At 34.6% G+C, this 16004-nt stretch overlaps 1 protein-coding gene across 1 annotated transcript in view; it reads right to left on the minus strand.

Moving 5' to 3' along the window:
• LOC109898971 (protein kinase C epsilon type) overlaps nt 1-16004 on the minus strand; it is a 219592-nt gene that overhangs the window by 78797 nt on the left and 124791 nt on the right. Inside the window, exons 3-7 of the mRNA XM_031835198.1 lie at nt 14640-14808; nt 13082-13116; nt 12854-12948; nt 12632-12761; nt 10800-10942 (exon numbers count right to left, since the gene is read on the minus strand). Coding sequence (XP_031691058.1) covers nt 10800-10942; nt 12632-12761; nt 12854-12948; nt 13082-13116; nt 14640-14808 — 572 coding nt within the window. The remainder of the gene's footprint in view (nt 1-10799; nt 10943-12631; nt 12762-12853; nt 12949-13081; nt 13117-14639; nt 14809-16004) is intronic.

A 16004-nucleotide genomic window follows, 5' to 3' on the forward strand; every position in this document is an offset into this window, starting at 1 on the left:
CATAATCAATCTATCCAGTCTAATAATATCCATAATCAATCTATCCAGTCTAATAATATCCATAATCAATCTATCCAGTCTAATAATATCCATAATCAATCTATCCAGTCTAATAATATCCATAATCAATCTATCCAGTCTAATAATATCCATAATCAATCTATCCAGTCTAATAATATCCATAATCAATCTATCCAGTCTAATAATATCCATAATCAATCTATCCAGTCTAATAATATCCATAATCAATCTATCCAGTCTAATAATATCCATAATCAATCTATCCAGTCTAATAATATCCATAATCAATCTATCCAGTCTAATAATATCCATAATCAATCTATCCAGTCTAATAATATCCATAATCAATCTATCCAGTCTAATAATATCCATAATCAATCTATCCAGTCTAATAATATCCATAATCAATCTATCCAGTCTAATAATATCCATAGTCATTCTATCCAGTATAAATCTATCCAGTATAAATCTATCCAGTCTAATAATATCCATAATCAATCTATCCAGTCTAATAATATCCATAATCATTCTATTCTGTCTAATTCAATCCAGTATAATTCTATCCATAATCATTCTATCCAGTCTAATAATATCCATAATCATTCTATTCTGTCTAATTCAATCCAGTATAATTCTATCAATAATCATTCTATCCAGTGTAATTTTATCAAGTATAATTATATCCACAATCATTCTATTCATTATAATTCTATCCAGTATAAGTATATCCATAATAATTCTATCCATTATCATTTTATCAAGTATAATTCAATCCATAGTCATTCTATCCAGTATAAATCTATCCAGTATAAATCTATCCAGTATAATTATGTCCAGTCTAATAATATCCAGGATAATTCTATCCAGTATAATTCTATCCATAATCATTCTATCCAGTAAAATTCTATCCATAATCATTCTATCCAGTATAATTCTATCCATAATCATTCTATCCAGTAAAATTCTATCCATAATCATTCTATCCAGTATAATTCTATCCATAATCATTCTATCCAGTAAAATTCTATCCATAATCATTCTATCCAGTATAATTCTATCCAGTATAATTCTATCCAGTATAATTATATCCAGTATAATTCTATCCATAATCATTATATCCAGTAAAATTCTATTCAGTATAATTATATCCATAATCATTCTATCCGGCATAACTCGATCCAGAATAAATATACTCAGTATAATTCTATCCAGGATAATTATATCTATAATCATTCTATCCAATATAATTATATCCAGTATAAATCTATCCATAATCATTCTATCCAGAAAAGTGATATCCATAATCATTCTATCTAGTATAATTCTATCCATAATCATTCTATCCAGTATAATTCTATCCAGGATAATTCTATCCAGTATAATTCTATCCATAATCATTCTATCCAGTAAAGTGATATCCATAATCATTCTATCCAGTATAATTATATCCATAATCATTCTATCCAGTATAATTCTATCCATAATCATTCTATCCAGAAAAGTGATATCCATAATCATTCTATCCAGTATAATTATATCCATAATCATTCTATCCAGTATAATTCTATCCATAATCATTCTATCCAGGATAATTCTATCCAGTATAATTCTATCCATAATCATTCTATCCAGTAAAGTGATATCCATAATCATTCTATCCAGTATAATTATATCCATAATCATTCTATCCAGTATAATTCTATCCATAATCATTCTATCCAGAAAAGTGATATCCATAATCATTCTATCCAGTATAATTATATCCATAATCATTCTATCCAGTATAATTCTATCCATAATCATTCTATCCAGAAAAGTGATATCCATAATCATTCTATCCAGTATAATTATATCCATAATCATTCTATCCAGTATAATTCTATCCATAATCATTCTATCCAGTATAATTCTATCCATAATCATTCTATCCAGAAAAGTGATATCCATAATCATTCTATCCAGTATAATTATATCCATAGTCATTCTATCCAGTATAAATCTATCCAGTATAATTATATCCAGTCTAATAATATCCATAATCATTCTATCCAGTATAATTCTATCAATAATTATTCTATCCAGTATAATTCTATCAATAATTATTCTATCCAGTATAATTCTATCCAGTCTAATAATATCCAGGATAATTATTTCCAGTGTAATTATATCCATAATCATTCTATCCAGTCTAATAATATCCATAATCATTCTATTCTGTCTAATTCAATCCAGTATAATTCTATCAATAATTATTCTATCCAGTATAATTCTATCAATAATTATTCTATCCAGTATAATTCTATCCAGTCTAATAATATCCAGGATAATTATTTCCAGTGTAATTATATCCATAATCATTCTATCCAGTATAATTCTATACATAATCATTAAATCCTGTGTAATTCTATCCAGTATAATTCTATCCATAATCATTATATCCAGTCGAATTCTATCCAGTATAATTCTATACCTAATCATTCTGTTCTGTCTAATTCAATCCAGTATAATTATATCAATAATCATTTTATCCAGTATAATTCTATCCAGCATAATTCTATCCAAAATCATTATATCCTGTATAATTCTATCAAGTACAATTATATCCATAATCATTCTAACCTGTATAATTCAATCCATAATCATTATATCCAGTATAATTATATCCATAGTCATTCTATCCAGTATAAATCTACTCAGTATAATTCTATCCAGTATAATTCTATCCAGTATAATTCTATCAATAATCATTCTATCCAGAATAAATCTACTCAGTATAATTCTATCGATAATCATTATATCCAGTATAATTCAATCCATAATCAGTCTATCCTGTATAATTATATCCAGTATACGTATAGCCATTATCATTCTATCAAGTATAATTCTATCCAGTATAAATCTATCCAGTATAATTCTATCCAGTCTAATAATATCCAGGATAATTCTATCCAGTATAATTCTATCCATAATCATTCTATACTGTGTAATTGTATCCAATATAATTATATCCAGTATAATTCTATTCAGTATAATTCTATCCATAATCATTATATCCAGTATAATTCTATCCATAATCATTCTATCCAGCACAACTCTCTCCAGAATAAATATACTCAGTCTAATTCTATCCAGTATAATTCTATCCATAGTCATTCTATCCAGTATAAATCTATCCAGTATAATTATATCCATAGTCATTCTAACCTGTATAATTCAATCCATAATCATTCAATCTATGATCATTCTATCCAGTATAATTCTATACAATATAACTCTATCCAGTATAATTCTATCCAATATAATTCTATCCAGTATAATTCTATCCCGTATAATTCTATCCAGTATAATTCTATCCATAGTCATTCTATCCAGTATAATTCTGTCCAGTATAAGTATATCCATAATCATTCTATTCATTATAATTCTATCCAGTATAAGTATATCCATAGTCATTCTATCCAGTATAATTATATCCAGTCTAATAATATCCAGGATAATTATATCCATAGTCATTCTATCCAGTATAAATCTATCCAGTATAATTATATCCAGTCTAATAATATCCAGGATAATTCTATCCAGTATAATTCTATCCATAATCATTCTATCCAGTAAAATTCTATCCATAATCAATCTATCCAGTATAATTATATCCAGGATAGTTCTATCCAGTATAATTATATCCATTATCATTCTATCAAGTATAATTCTATCAAGTATAATTCTATCCATAGTCATTCTATCCAGTATAATTCTATCCAGTCTAATAATATCCATAATCATTATATTCTGTCTAATTCAATCCAGTATAATTCTATCCAGTATAATAATATCCATAATCATTATATTCTGTCTAATTCAATCCAGTATAATTCTATCCAAAATCATTATATCCAGTATAATTCTATCCAGTATAAATCTATCCAGTATAATTCTATTCAGTCTAAATCTATCCAGTATAATTCTATCCAGTCTAATTATATCCAGTATAATTTGATCCAGTCTAATTATATCCAGTCTAATTCTATAAAGTATAATTCTATCCATAATCATTCTATCCTGTATAATTGTATCTAGTATAATTGTATCTAGTGTAATTCTATCTAGTGTAATTCTATCCAGTATAATTACATCCAGTAAAATTATATCCATAATCATTCTATCCAGTATAATTCTACCCAGTATAATCCTATCCAGTATAATTCTATACATAATCATTCTATCCAGAATACTTATATCCATAAACATTCTATCCAGTATAATTCTATCCAGAATCATTCTATCCAGTCTAATTATATCCAATATAATTCTATCCAGTCTAATTATATCCAATATAATTCTATCCAGTAAAATTCTATCCAATATAATTCTATCCAGTATAATTCTATCCAGTATAATTCTATCCACAAACATTCCATCCAGTATAATTATATCCATAGTCATTCTATCCAGTATAATTCTATCCAGTATAAATCTATCCAGTATAATTCTATCCAGTATAATTCTATCCACAAACATTCCATCCAGTATAATTATATCCATAGTCATTCTATCCAGTATAAATCTATCCAGTATAATTCTATCCAGTATAAATCTATCCAGTATAATTCTATCCAGTCTAATAATATCCATAATCATTCTATTCTGTCTAATTCAATCCAGTATAATTCTATCAATAATCATTCTATCCAGTATAATTGTATCAAGTATAATTATATCCACAATCATTCTATTCATTATAATTCTATCCAGTATAAGTATATCCATAATAATTCTATCCATTATCATTTTATCAAGTATAATTCAATCCATAGTCATTCTATCCAGTATAAATCTATCCATAGTCATTCTATCCAGTATAATTCTATCCATAGTCATTCTATCCAGTATAAATCTATCCAGTATAATTATATCCATAATCATTCTATCCAGTATAATTCTATCCATAGTCATTCTATCCAGTATAAATCTATCCAGTATAATTATATCCATAATCATTCTATCCAGTATAAATCTATCCATAGTCATTCTATCCGGTATAATTCTATCCATAGTCATTCTATCCAGTATAAATCTATCCAGTATAATTATATCCATAATCATTCTATCCAGAATAATTCTATCCATAATCATTCTATCCAGTATAATTCTAACCATAATCATTCGATCCAGTATAATTATATCCATAATCATTCTATCCAGTAAAATTCTATCCATAATCATTCTATCCAGTATAATTCTATCCAGTATAACTATATCCAGTATAATTCTATACATAATCATTCTATCCAGTATAATTCTATCCATAAACATTCTATCCAGTAAAATTCTATCCATAATCATTCTATCCAGTATAATTCTATCCAGTATAATTCTATCCAGTATAATTCTATCCATAATCATTCTATCCAGTATAATTCTATCCAGTATAATTCTATCCAGTATAATTATATCCAGTATAATTATATCCATAATCATTCTATCCAGTAAAATTCTATCCATAATCATTCTATCCAGTATAATTCTATCAAGTATAATTATATCCAGAACAATTATATCCATAATCATTCTATCCAGTAAAATTCTATCCATAATCATTCTATCCAGTATAATTGTATCCAGTATAATTCTATCCAGTATAATTCTATCCAGTATAATTCTATCCTGTGAAATTTTATCCAGTATAATTATATCCAGTCTAATTATATCCAATAAAATTCTATCCGGCATAACTCTATCCAGAATAAATATAATCAGTATAATTCTATCCAGTATAATTCTATCTATAATCATTCTATCCAGTATAATTCTATCTATAATCATTCTATCCAGTATAATTCTATCTATAATCATTCTACCCAGTATAATTCTATCCATAATCATTCTATTCATTCTAATTATATCCAGTATAAATCTATCCAGTATAATTCTATCCAGTATAAATCTATCCAGTATAATTCTATCCAGTCTAATAATATCCAGGATAATTCTATCCCGTATAATTCTATCCATAATCATTCTATCCAGTAAAATTATATCCATAATCATTCAATCCAGTATAATTCTATCCACAATCATTCGATTCATTCTAATTATATCCAGTATAAGTATATCCATAATCATTCTATCCAGTATAATTCTATCCATTATCATTCTATCAAGTATAATTCTATCCAGTATAATTCTATCCATAGTCATTCTATCCAGTATAAATCTATCCAGTATAATTATATCCATAGTCATTCTATCCAGTATAATTCTATCCATAATCATTCTATCCATAATCATTCTATCCAGTATAATTCTATCCAGTATAATTCTATCCTGTATAATTCTATCCATAATCATTCTATCCAGTATAATTCTATCCATAATCATTCTATCCAGTATAATTCTATCCAGTATAATTCTATCCAGTATAATTCTATCCAGTATAATTCTATCCATAATCATTCTATCCAGTATAATTATATCCAGGATAATTCTATTCATTATAATTCTATCCAGTATATCTATATCCAGTATAAATCTATCCAGTATAATAATATCCATAATCATTATATTCTGTCTAATTCAATCCAGTATAATTCTATCCAGTCTAATAATATCCATAATCATTATATTCTGTCTAATTCAATCCAGTATAATTCTATCCAAAATCATTATATCCAGTATAATTCTATCCAGTATACATCTATCCAGTATAATTCTATTCAGTCTAAATCTATCCAGTATAATTCTATCCAGTCTAATTATATCCAGTCTAATTTGATCCAGTCTAATTATATCCAGTCTAATTCTATAAAGTATAATTCTATCCAGTATAATTCTATCCAGTATAATTCTATCCAGTATAATTCTATCCATAATCATTCTATCCTGTATAATTGTATCTAGTATAATTGTATCTAGTGTAATTCTATCTAGTGTAATTCTATCCAGTATAATTACATCCAGTATAATTCTATACATAATCATTCTATCCAGAATAATTATATCCAGAAACATTCTATCCAGTATAATTCTATCCATAATCATTCTATCCTGTGTAATTTTATCCAGTCTAATTATATCCAATATAATTCTATCCAGGATAATTCTATCCAGTATAATTCTATCCATAATCATTCTATCCATAATCATTCTATCCAGTATAAATCTATCCAGTATAATTCTACCCAGTCTAATAATATCCAGGATAATTCTATCCAGTATAATTCTATCCATAATCATTCTATCCAGTATAAATCTATCCAGTATAATTCTATCCACTCTAATTCTATCCATAATCATTCTATCTAGTATAATTCTAATCAGTATAATTCTATCCATAATCATTCTATCCAGTATAAATCTATCCAGTATAATTCTATCCAGTCTAATAATATCCAGGATAATTCTATCCAGTATAATTCTATCCAGTATAATTCTATCCAGTATAATTCTATCCATAATCATTCTATCCAGTAAAATTATATCCATAATCATTATATCCAGTATAATTCTATCCATAATCATTCTATCCAGCATAACTCTATCCAGAATAAATCTACTCAGTATAATTCTATCCATAATCATTCTATCCAGTCTAATTCTATCCAGTATAATTCTATCCATAATCATTATATCCAGTATAATTCTATCCATAATCATTCTATCCAGTATAATTCTATCCATAATCATTCTATCCAGCATAACTCTATCCAGAATAAATCTACTCAGTATAATTCTATCCATAATCATTCTATCCAGTCTAATTCAATCCAGTATAATTCTATCCATAATCATTATATCCAGTATAATTCTATCCATAATCATTCTATCCAGCATAACTCTATCCAGAATAAATCTACTCAGTCTAATTCGATCCATAATCATTCTATCCATAATCATTCTATCCAGTCTAATTCTATCCAGTCTAATTCTATCCAGTCTAATTCTATCCAGTATAATTCTATCCAGTATAATTCTATCCATAATCATTCTATCCAGTCTAATTCTATCCATAATCATTCTATCCAGTCTAATTCTATCCATAATCATTCTATCCAGTCTAATTCTGTCCAGTATAATTCTATCCAGTCTAATTATATCCATAATCATTCTATCTAGTATAATTCTATCCAGTATAATTCTATCCAGTAGAATTCTATCCATAATAATTATACCCAGTATAAATCTATCAAGTATAATTCTATCCATAATCATTCTACCTTGTATAATTCTATCAAGTATAATTCTACCCATAATCATTCTAACCTGTATAATTCAATCAGCAGGGCGGCAGGGTAGCCTAGTGGTTAGAGCGTTGGACTAGTAATCGAAAGGTTGCAAGTTCGAATCCCCGAGCTGACAAGGTACAAATCTGTCATTCTGCCCCTGAACAGGCAATTAACCCACTGTTCCTAGGCCGTCATTGAAAATAAGAATTTGTTGTTAACTGACTTCACTAGTAAAATAAAGATTAAATAATAATAATCAATCTATTTTCATTCTATCATTCTATATAGCTATCCAAATTCATTATATTCAGTATAATTCTATACAGTATAATTATATCCGTTATCATTCTATCCAGCATACTTCTACATAGTATAATTCTATCCAGCATACTTCTATATAGTATAAATCTATCCATAATCTGTCTATCCAGTATAATTATATCCATTATAATTCAGTCCAGTATAATTGAATCTATAATCATTCTTTCCAGGATAATTCTATCCATAATCATTCTATCCAGTATAATTCTACCCAAGTATAATTAGATCTAGTATAATTCTATCCATAATCATTCTATTCAGTATAATTCTATCCATAATCATTCTATCCATGATAATTCTATCCAGTATAATTCTATCCAGTATCATTCTATCCAGCATAACTCTATCCAGAATAAATCTACTCAGTATAATTCTATCCATAATCATTCTATCCAGTCTAATTCAATCCAGTATAATTCTATCCATAATCATTATATCCAGTATAATTCTATCCATAATCATTCTATCCAGCATAACTCTATCCAGAATAAATCTACTCAGTCTAATTCGATCCATAATCATTCTATCCATAATCATTCTATCCAGTCTAATTCTATCCAGTCTAATTCTATCCAGTCTAATTCTATCCAGCATAATTCTATCCAGTATAATTCTATCCATAATCATTCTATCCAGTCTAATTCTATCCATAATCATTCTATCCAGTCTAATTCTATCCATAATCATTCTATCCAGTCTAATTCTGTCCAGTATAATTCTATCCAGTCTAATTATATCCATAATCATTCTATCTAGTATAATTCTATCCAGTATAATTCTATCCAGTAGAATTCTATCCATAATAATTATACCCAGTATAAATCTATCCAGTATAATTCTATCCATAATCATTCTACCTTGTATAATTCTATCAGGTATAATTCTACCCATAATCATTCTAACCTGTATAATTCAATCAGCAGGGCGGCAGGGTAGCCTAGTGGTTAGAGCGTTGGACTAGTAATCGAAAGGTTGCAAGTTCGAATCCCCGAGCTGACAAGGTACAAATCTGTCATTCTGCCCCTGAACAGGCAATTAACCCACTGTTCCTAGGCCGTCATTGAAAATAAGAATTTGTTGTTAATTGACTTCACTAGTAAAATAAAGATTAAATAATAATAATCAATCTATTTTCATTCTATATAGCTATCCAAATTCATTATATTCAGTATAATTCTATACAGTATAATTATATCCGTTATCATTCTATCCAGCATACTTCTACATAGTATAATTCTATCCAGCATACTTCTATATAGTATAAATCTATCCATAATCTGTCTATCCAGTATAATTATATCCATTATAATTCAGTCCAGTATAATTGAATCTATAATCATTCTTTCCAGGATAATTCTATCCATAATCATTCTATCCAGTATAATTCTACCCAAGTATAATTAGATCTAGTATAATTCTATCCATAATCATTCTATTCAGTATAATTCTATCCATAATCATTCTATCCATGATAATTCTATCCAGTATAATTCTATCCAGTATCATTCTATCCAGTATAGTTCTGTTGAGTTTAATTATATCCAGTAGAATTATATATGGGCAGGGGCAATGGGTACGAGCATGATTAGGAGGCAGGGTATATGTGTTTGATCTGTGTGCACTGTGACTGCTGCTAAATGAATTGTCTCATTGAGGACATTCTGTACACATTTAATGAATCTGAATTCTCATCAATTGTTGCCCTTGCCGATACCCCTTGCCCCTCCACCAGCCACCTATCCCCTGCCACACACCCCTGCCCCATACCCCTGCCTCATACCCCTGCCCATACCCCTGCCCCATACCCCTGCCCATACCACTCACCCCTGCCCCATACCCCTGCCCATACCCCTGCCCTATACCCCTGCCCCATACCCCTGCCCCATACCCCTGCCCCATACCCCTGCCCAATAACCCTGCCCCATACCCCTGCCCATACCCCTGCCCCATACCCCTGCCCTATACCCCTGCCCCATACCCCTGACCAATACCCCTGCCCTATACCCCTGCCCTATACCCTTGCCCATACCCCTGCCCCATACCCCTGCCCATACCCCTGCCCTATTCCCCTGCCCCATACCCCTCGCCCCTACCCCTGCTTGTACCCGTTGGCCCCTGCCCCTGCCCATAACCCTGCCTCTACTCCTTGACCATAACCCCTCGCCTCTGCCCTCTGACCACGGCAGTGCCCCCTGATCCTGGCAGTGCCCAGTGTCAATGGTGGTGCCCTCTAACCTTTTTCCTCCTCTGGGCACTGCTGGAGATCTTGTCTGGTGTGACCCCCAGGTCAGACAGAACCTTGGCGATGCCCCTCGCGTCCACCCCACAGTTAGGAGCCACGTTACTTTCACAGCGTCTGTGTACATTCACCTTACAGACTGAGAGAGAGACCATGGTTACATCACATGTTCATTCACCTTACACACTGAGAGAGAGACCATGGTTACATCACATGTTCATTCACCTTACACACTGAGAGAGAGACCATGGTTACTGACTGAGAGAGACCATGGTTACTGACTGAGAGAGACCATGGTTACAGACTGAGAGAGACTATGGTTACAGACTGAGAGAGAGACCATGGTTACTGACTGAGAGAGACCATGGTTACATCACATGTTCATTCACCTTACAGACTGAGACCGACACCATGGTTACTGACTGAGAGAGACCATGGTTACTGACTGAGAGAGACCATGGTTACTGACTGAGAGAGAGACCATGGTTACATCACATGTTCATTCACCTTACAGACTGAGAGAGAGACCATGGTTACTGACTGAGAGAGACCATGGTTACTGACTGAGAGAGACCATGGTTACCTCACATGTTCATTCACCTTACAGACTGAGAGAGAGACCATGGTTACCTCACATGTTCATTCACCTTACAGACTGAGAGAGAGACCATGGTTACTGACTGAGAGAGACCATGGTTACTGACTGAGCGAGACCATGGATACTGACTGAGAGAGACCATGGTTACCTCACATGTTCATTCACCTTACAGACTGAGAGAGACATCATGGTTACAGACTAAGAGAGAGACCATGGTTACTGACTGAGAGAGACCATGGTTACTGACTGAGAGAGACCATGGTTACTGACTGAGAGAGATACCACTTGTTCATTCACCGTACAGACAGAGATAGACCATGGTTACAGACTGAGAGAGAGACCATGGTTACATACTGAGAGAGAGAGAGAGACCATGGTTATGGACTGAGAGAGACACCATGGTTACAGACTGAGAGAGACCATGGTTACAGACTGAGAGAGACCATGGTTACAGACTGAGAGAGAGACCATGGTTACTGACTGAGAGAGATACCATGGTTACTGACTGAGAGACCATGGTTACTGACTGAGCGATAGACCATGGTTACTAATTGAGAGAGACCATGGTTACTGACTGAGAGAGACACCATGGTTACTGACTGAGAGAGACACCATGGTTACAGACTGAGAGAGAGACCATGGTTACTGACTGAGAGAGAGAGACCATGGTTACTGACTGAGAGCGACACCATGGTTACTGACTGAGAGAGAGACCATGGTTACTGACTGAGAGAGAGACCATGGTTACAAACAGAGAGGGAGACCATGGTTACTAATTGAGAGAGACCATGGTTACTGACTGAGAGAGAGACCATGGTTACTGACTGAGAGAGACCATGGTTACTGACTGAGAGAGAGAGACCATGGTTACTGACTGAGAGAGAGAGACCATGGTTACTGACTGAGAGAGAGAGACCATGGTTACTGACTGAGAGAGAGAGACCATGGTTACTGACTGAGAGCGACACCATGGTTACTGACTGAGAGAGAGACCATGGTTACTGACTGAGAGAGACACCATGGTTACAAACAGAGAGGGAGACCATGCTATTGGAGTGCATTCTTCTTGACCAGTACAAAATGTTGTGAGAATGTACTATGTATGTGCTTGTCTGTGTGTAGTGGTGCATTTGTTTGTATAACTCATTGTGTGTGTGTTTGTGTGTGTGTGTGCATGTGCCTGTGGGTATGTTTGCGCGTGCGTGTGTGCATGTGTGTGTGCTGGCGTACCTTTGCATTGCAGCCCTTGTCTGAGCAGGCCCCACAGTAGTGATCCACAGTGGTCACAGAAGGTTAGGACTTTGAAGTTGTGAATACCAAACTTATGAGGCATATTAACGCTGAACCGCTGCGATCCAACCTGCAGGGGGAGACAACGACCGTTAACGATCACACAGTCACACCCTTAGATTGATTCACCTCATTATAACTTATATCTGGAATGATGCCTACCTCCTCTGGTGTGGTGTCCTCTTTGTCTTTCTTCATCCCAGCACATTTTGTGATGATGAGCTCGTGGCAGCGCTTATGGACTACACACGTGCACACTAGGAGACAACAGACAACTAAGTCATTCACTTCCATTTTAACACGTCTGTTTAGGCCCTATTACTTATAGAGCGATGGGAATACACATTGGTGTGCAGATAGCTGTAACACAGACATAGATATGATGGTTACCTTGACACTGGTAACCCTGTTTTCCAATCACACCCCTGTTGAGAGAGAGAAATGGTCACTCAATGAAACATACAGTCAGATTCAGAGTGGAACAGTATTAAGTTACGTCTGTGGAATTGTAAGTTATTACTTGGAATGAAGTGAATATATTTGGGCCGTCAAAGCTTTGTCACGTTCAACATGTATTTTTCAATGTTTTTGATTAGAAGTCACAAACTGGAATTTAAACAGCCTAACCCTGCTTTGCTGTAATGAATGGAAATTGAACCATTGAACAGCAGAACGTTTAAGAGGTTCCTGAGCCATAGCAGGGAGTTGGGCCACCTCTATAGGTGCTGACAATGTAGCTATTGAAGGGGGGGGGGGGGGGGGGGGGGCTAAAATAGCCAAAGCTGTGTGCTAACACTCCTTATCACCCCTGTCAGAGAAACAGGTCACATCATGACAATGCTACAGTATACTGCAGTCAGTTAGGGACTATCTGACAATGCTACAGTATACTGCAGTCAGTTAGGAACTATCTGACAATGCTACAGTACACGGCAGTCAGTTAGGGACTATCTGACAATGCTACAGTATACCACAGCCAGTTAGGAACTATCTAACAATGCTACAGTATACGGCAGTCAGTTAGGGACTATCTGACAATGCTACAGTATACTACAGCCAGTTAGGGACTATTTGACAATGGCTACAGTACACCACAGAGAGTTAGGGACTATCTGACAATGCTACAGTATACCACAGCCAGTTTGGGACTATTTGACAATGCTACAGTATACCACAGCCAGTTAGGGACTATTTGACAATGCTACAGTACACCACAGCCAGTTAAGGACTATCTGACAATGCTACAGTATACCACAGCCAGTTAGGGACTATCTGACACTGCTACAGTATACCAAAGCCAATCTCAGGTCAGATACTGAGTTGGTTCACTAGAGAGAAAGGGTTCACTATTAGAAGTGGATGTCAGTGGGAGACAGACCATTGTGCACTACCATCAAGACTCATATCAGGAGATACTGTGTACTGTAACATCAACATGTAGGCAGGCAGTTCCCAGTTCTGCTTAGTTCAGACCAGGGCCCGTATGCACAAAGCCTCTCAGAGTAGGAGTGCTGATCTAGGATCACATTTGCCTTTTAGATCATAATGAATTCGATTATATCGACAGGCTGGAACATGATCCTAGATCAGCACTCCTACTCTGAGATGCTTTGTGCCTACGAGCCCAGATCAGACTCTTCTCACAGCCTTAAGACTCTGTGTCTCCTGGGTGTGCTCTGCAGTCATCTGTTAGGTCATAAGCCCTAGGAAGCAATACTTGTCAGCTTGCAGCCTGTGCCATGAGTACTACAGATGTGTGCTTGTTTCATGTAGCTTGGTGCAAACAGGGAGCAGAGAACCGGCTGTAGTCTCCAGGATAAAGCTTCCACTGTAATGGTTAGCCTAGGGGCTTTTCCCACTGTCTCCATGGAAACACTGACAGACAAGAGCTTAGACCGCCCATGACCATGCATATAAAGGCTGATGTAGGCATGTGTGTGTCTCTCACCATATAAAGTCTCTGCAGTGGGAGCAGTAGGTTGGCTGCCGCAGGTAGGTGGCCATGAACTTGTGTCCGTTGACCTGATGGACCCTCCTTCGTACGGCACCCTGCCTCTTCCTAGGCCGCATGCGCTCCCGAAACACACGCTCCTCAGTATTCTCACCGGAGCCTGGAGCTGGAGAAGCACATTATTAGTATACACTTCAGAATGGCACATGAAGAGACAGACAAGGAGGATGGTGCATTAACCTCCTTATCAAATCTATTCAAATCGCATTTATAAACAAGGTGTAGACAAATGCTTACTTACGGACCCTTCCCAACAAGACGAAAATATAGAAAAAATGACAACGACAATAACTTGGCTACATAAACAGGGTACCAGTACAGAGTCAATGTGCAGGGGTACGAGGTGATAACTTGGCTATATAAACAGGGTACCAGTACAGAGTCGATGTGCAGGGGTACCAGGTGATAACTTGGCTATATAAACAGGGTACCAGTACAGAGTCAATGTGCAGGGGTACGAGGTGATAACGTGGCTACATAAACAGGGTACCAGTACAGAGTCGATGTGCAGGGGTACCAGGTGATAACTTGGATATATAAACAGGGTACCAGTACAGAGTCAATGTGCAGGGGTACCAGGTGATAACTTGGCTATATAAACAGGGTACCAGTACAGAGTCAATGTGCAGGGGTACCAGGTGATAACTTGGCTATATAAACAGGGTACCAGTACAGAGTCAATGTGCAGGGGTACCAGGTGATAACTTGGCTATATAAACACGGTACCAGTACAGAGTCAATGTGCAGGGGTATGAGGTGATAACTTGGCTATATAAACAGGGTACCAGTACAGAGTCAATGTGCAGGGGTACCAGGTGATAACTTGGCTATATAAACAGGGTACCAGTACAGAGTCGATGTGCAGGGGTACCAGGTGATAACTTGGCTATATAAACAGGGTACCAGTACAGAGTCGATGTGCAGGGGTACCAGGTAATTGAGGTAGATATGTACATATGGGTAGAGATAAAGTGACTAGGTAACAGGATAGGTAATAAACAGTAGCAGCTGTGAATGTGAAGAGTCCAAAGAGTTAGTGCAAAGAGGGTCAATGCAGATAGTCCTGGTAGCTATTTGCTTGACTATTTAGTGGTTTTATGGCCTGTGGGTAGAAGCTTTATTGCTCCTACTGATTCCAGACTTGGTGGATATATATTATATATAGCATATTAATGAAGAGTGTGTCAGTATGCTTCTCCACACACTGCTTCTCCACACATAGCTACACTGCTACCCCAACCCCCTACAGGTGGGAGGTAATGGAACAGTCCAGTCCTACAACCCCCTACAGATGGGAGGTAA

The sequence above is a fragment of the Oncorhynchus kisutch genome, linkage group LG11, assembly GCF_002021735.2.
Source record: "Oncorhynchus kisutch isolate 150728-3 linkage group LG11, Okis_V2, whole genome shotgun sequence".
NCBI lineage: Eukaryota > Metazoa > Chordata > Actinopteri > Salmoniformes > Salmonidae > Oncorhynchus > Oncorhynchus kisutch.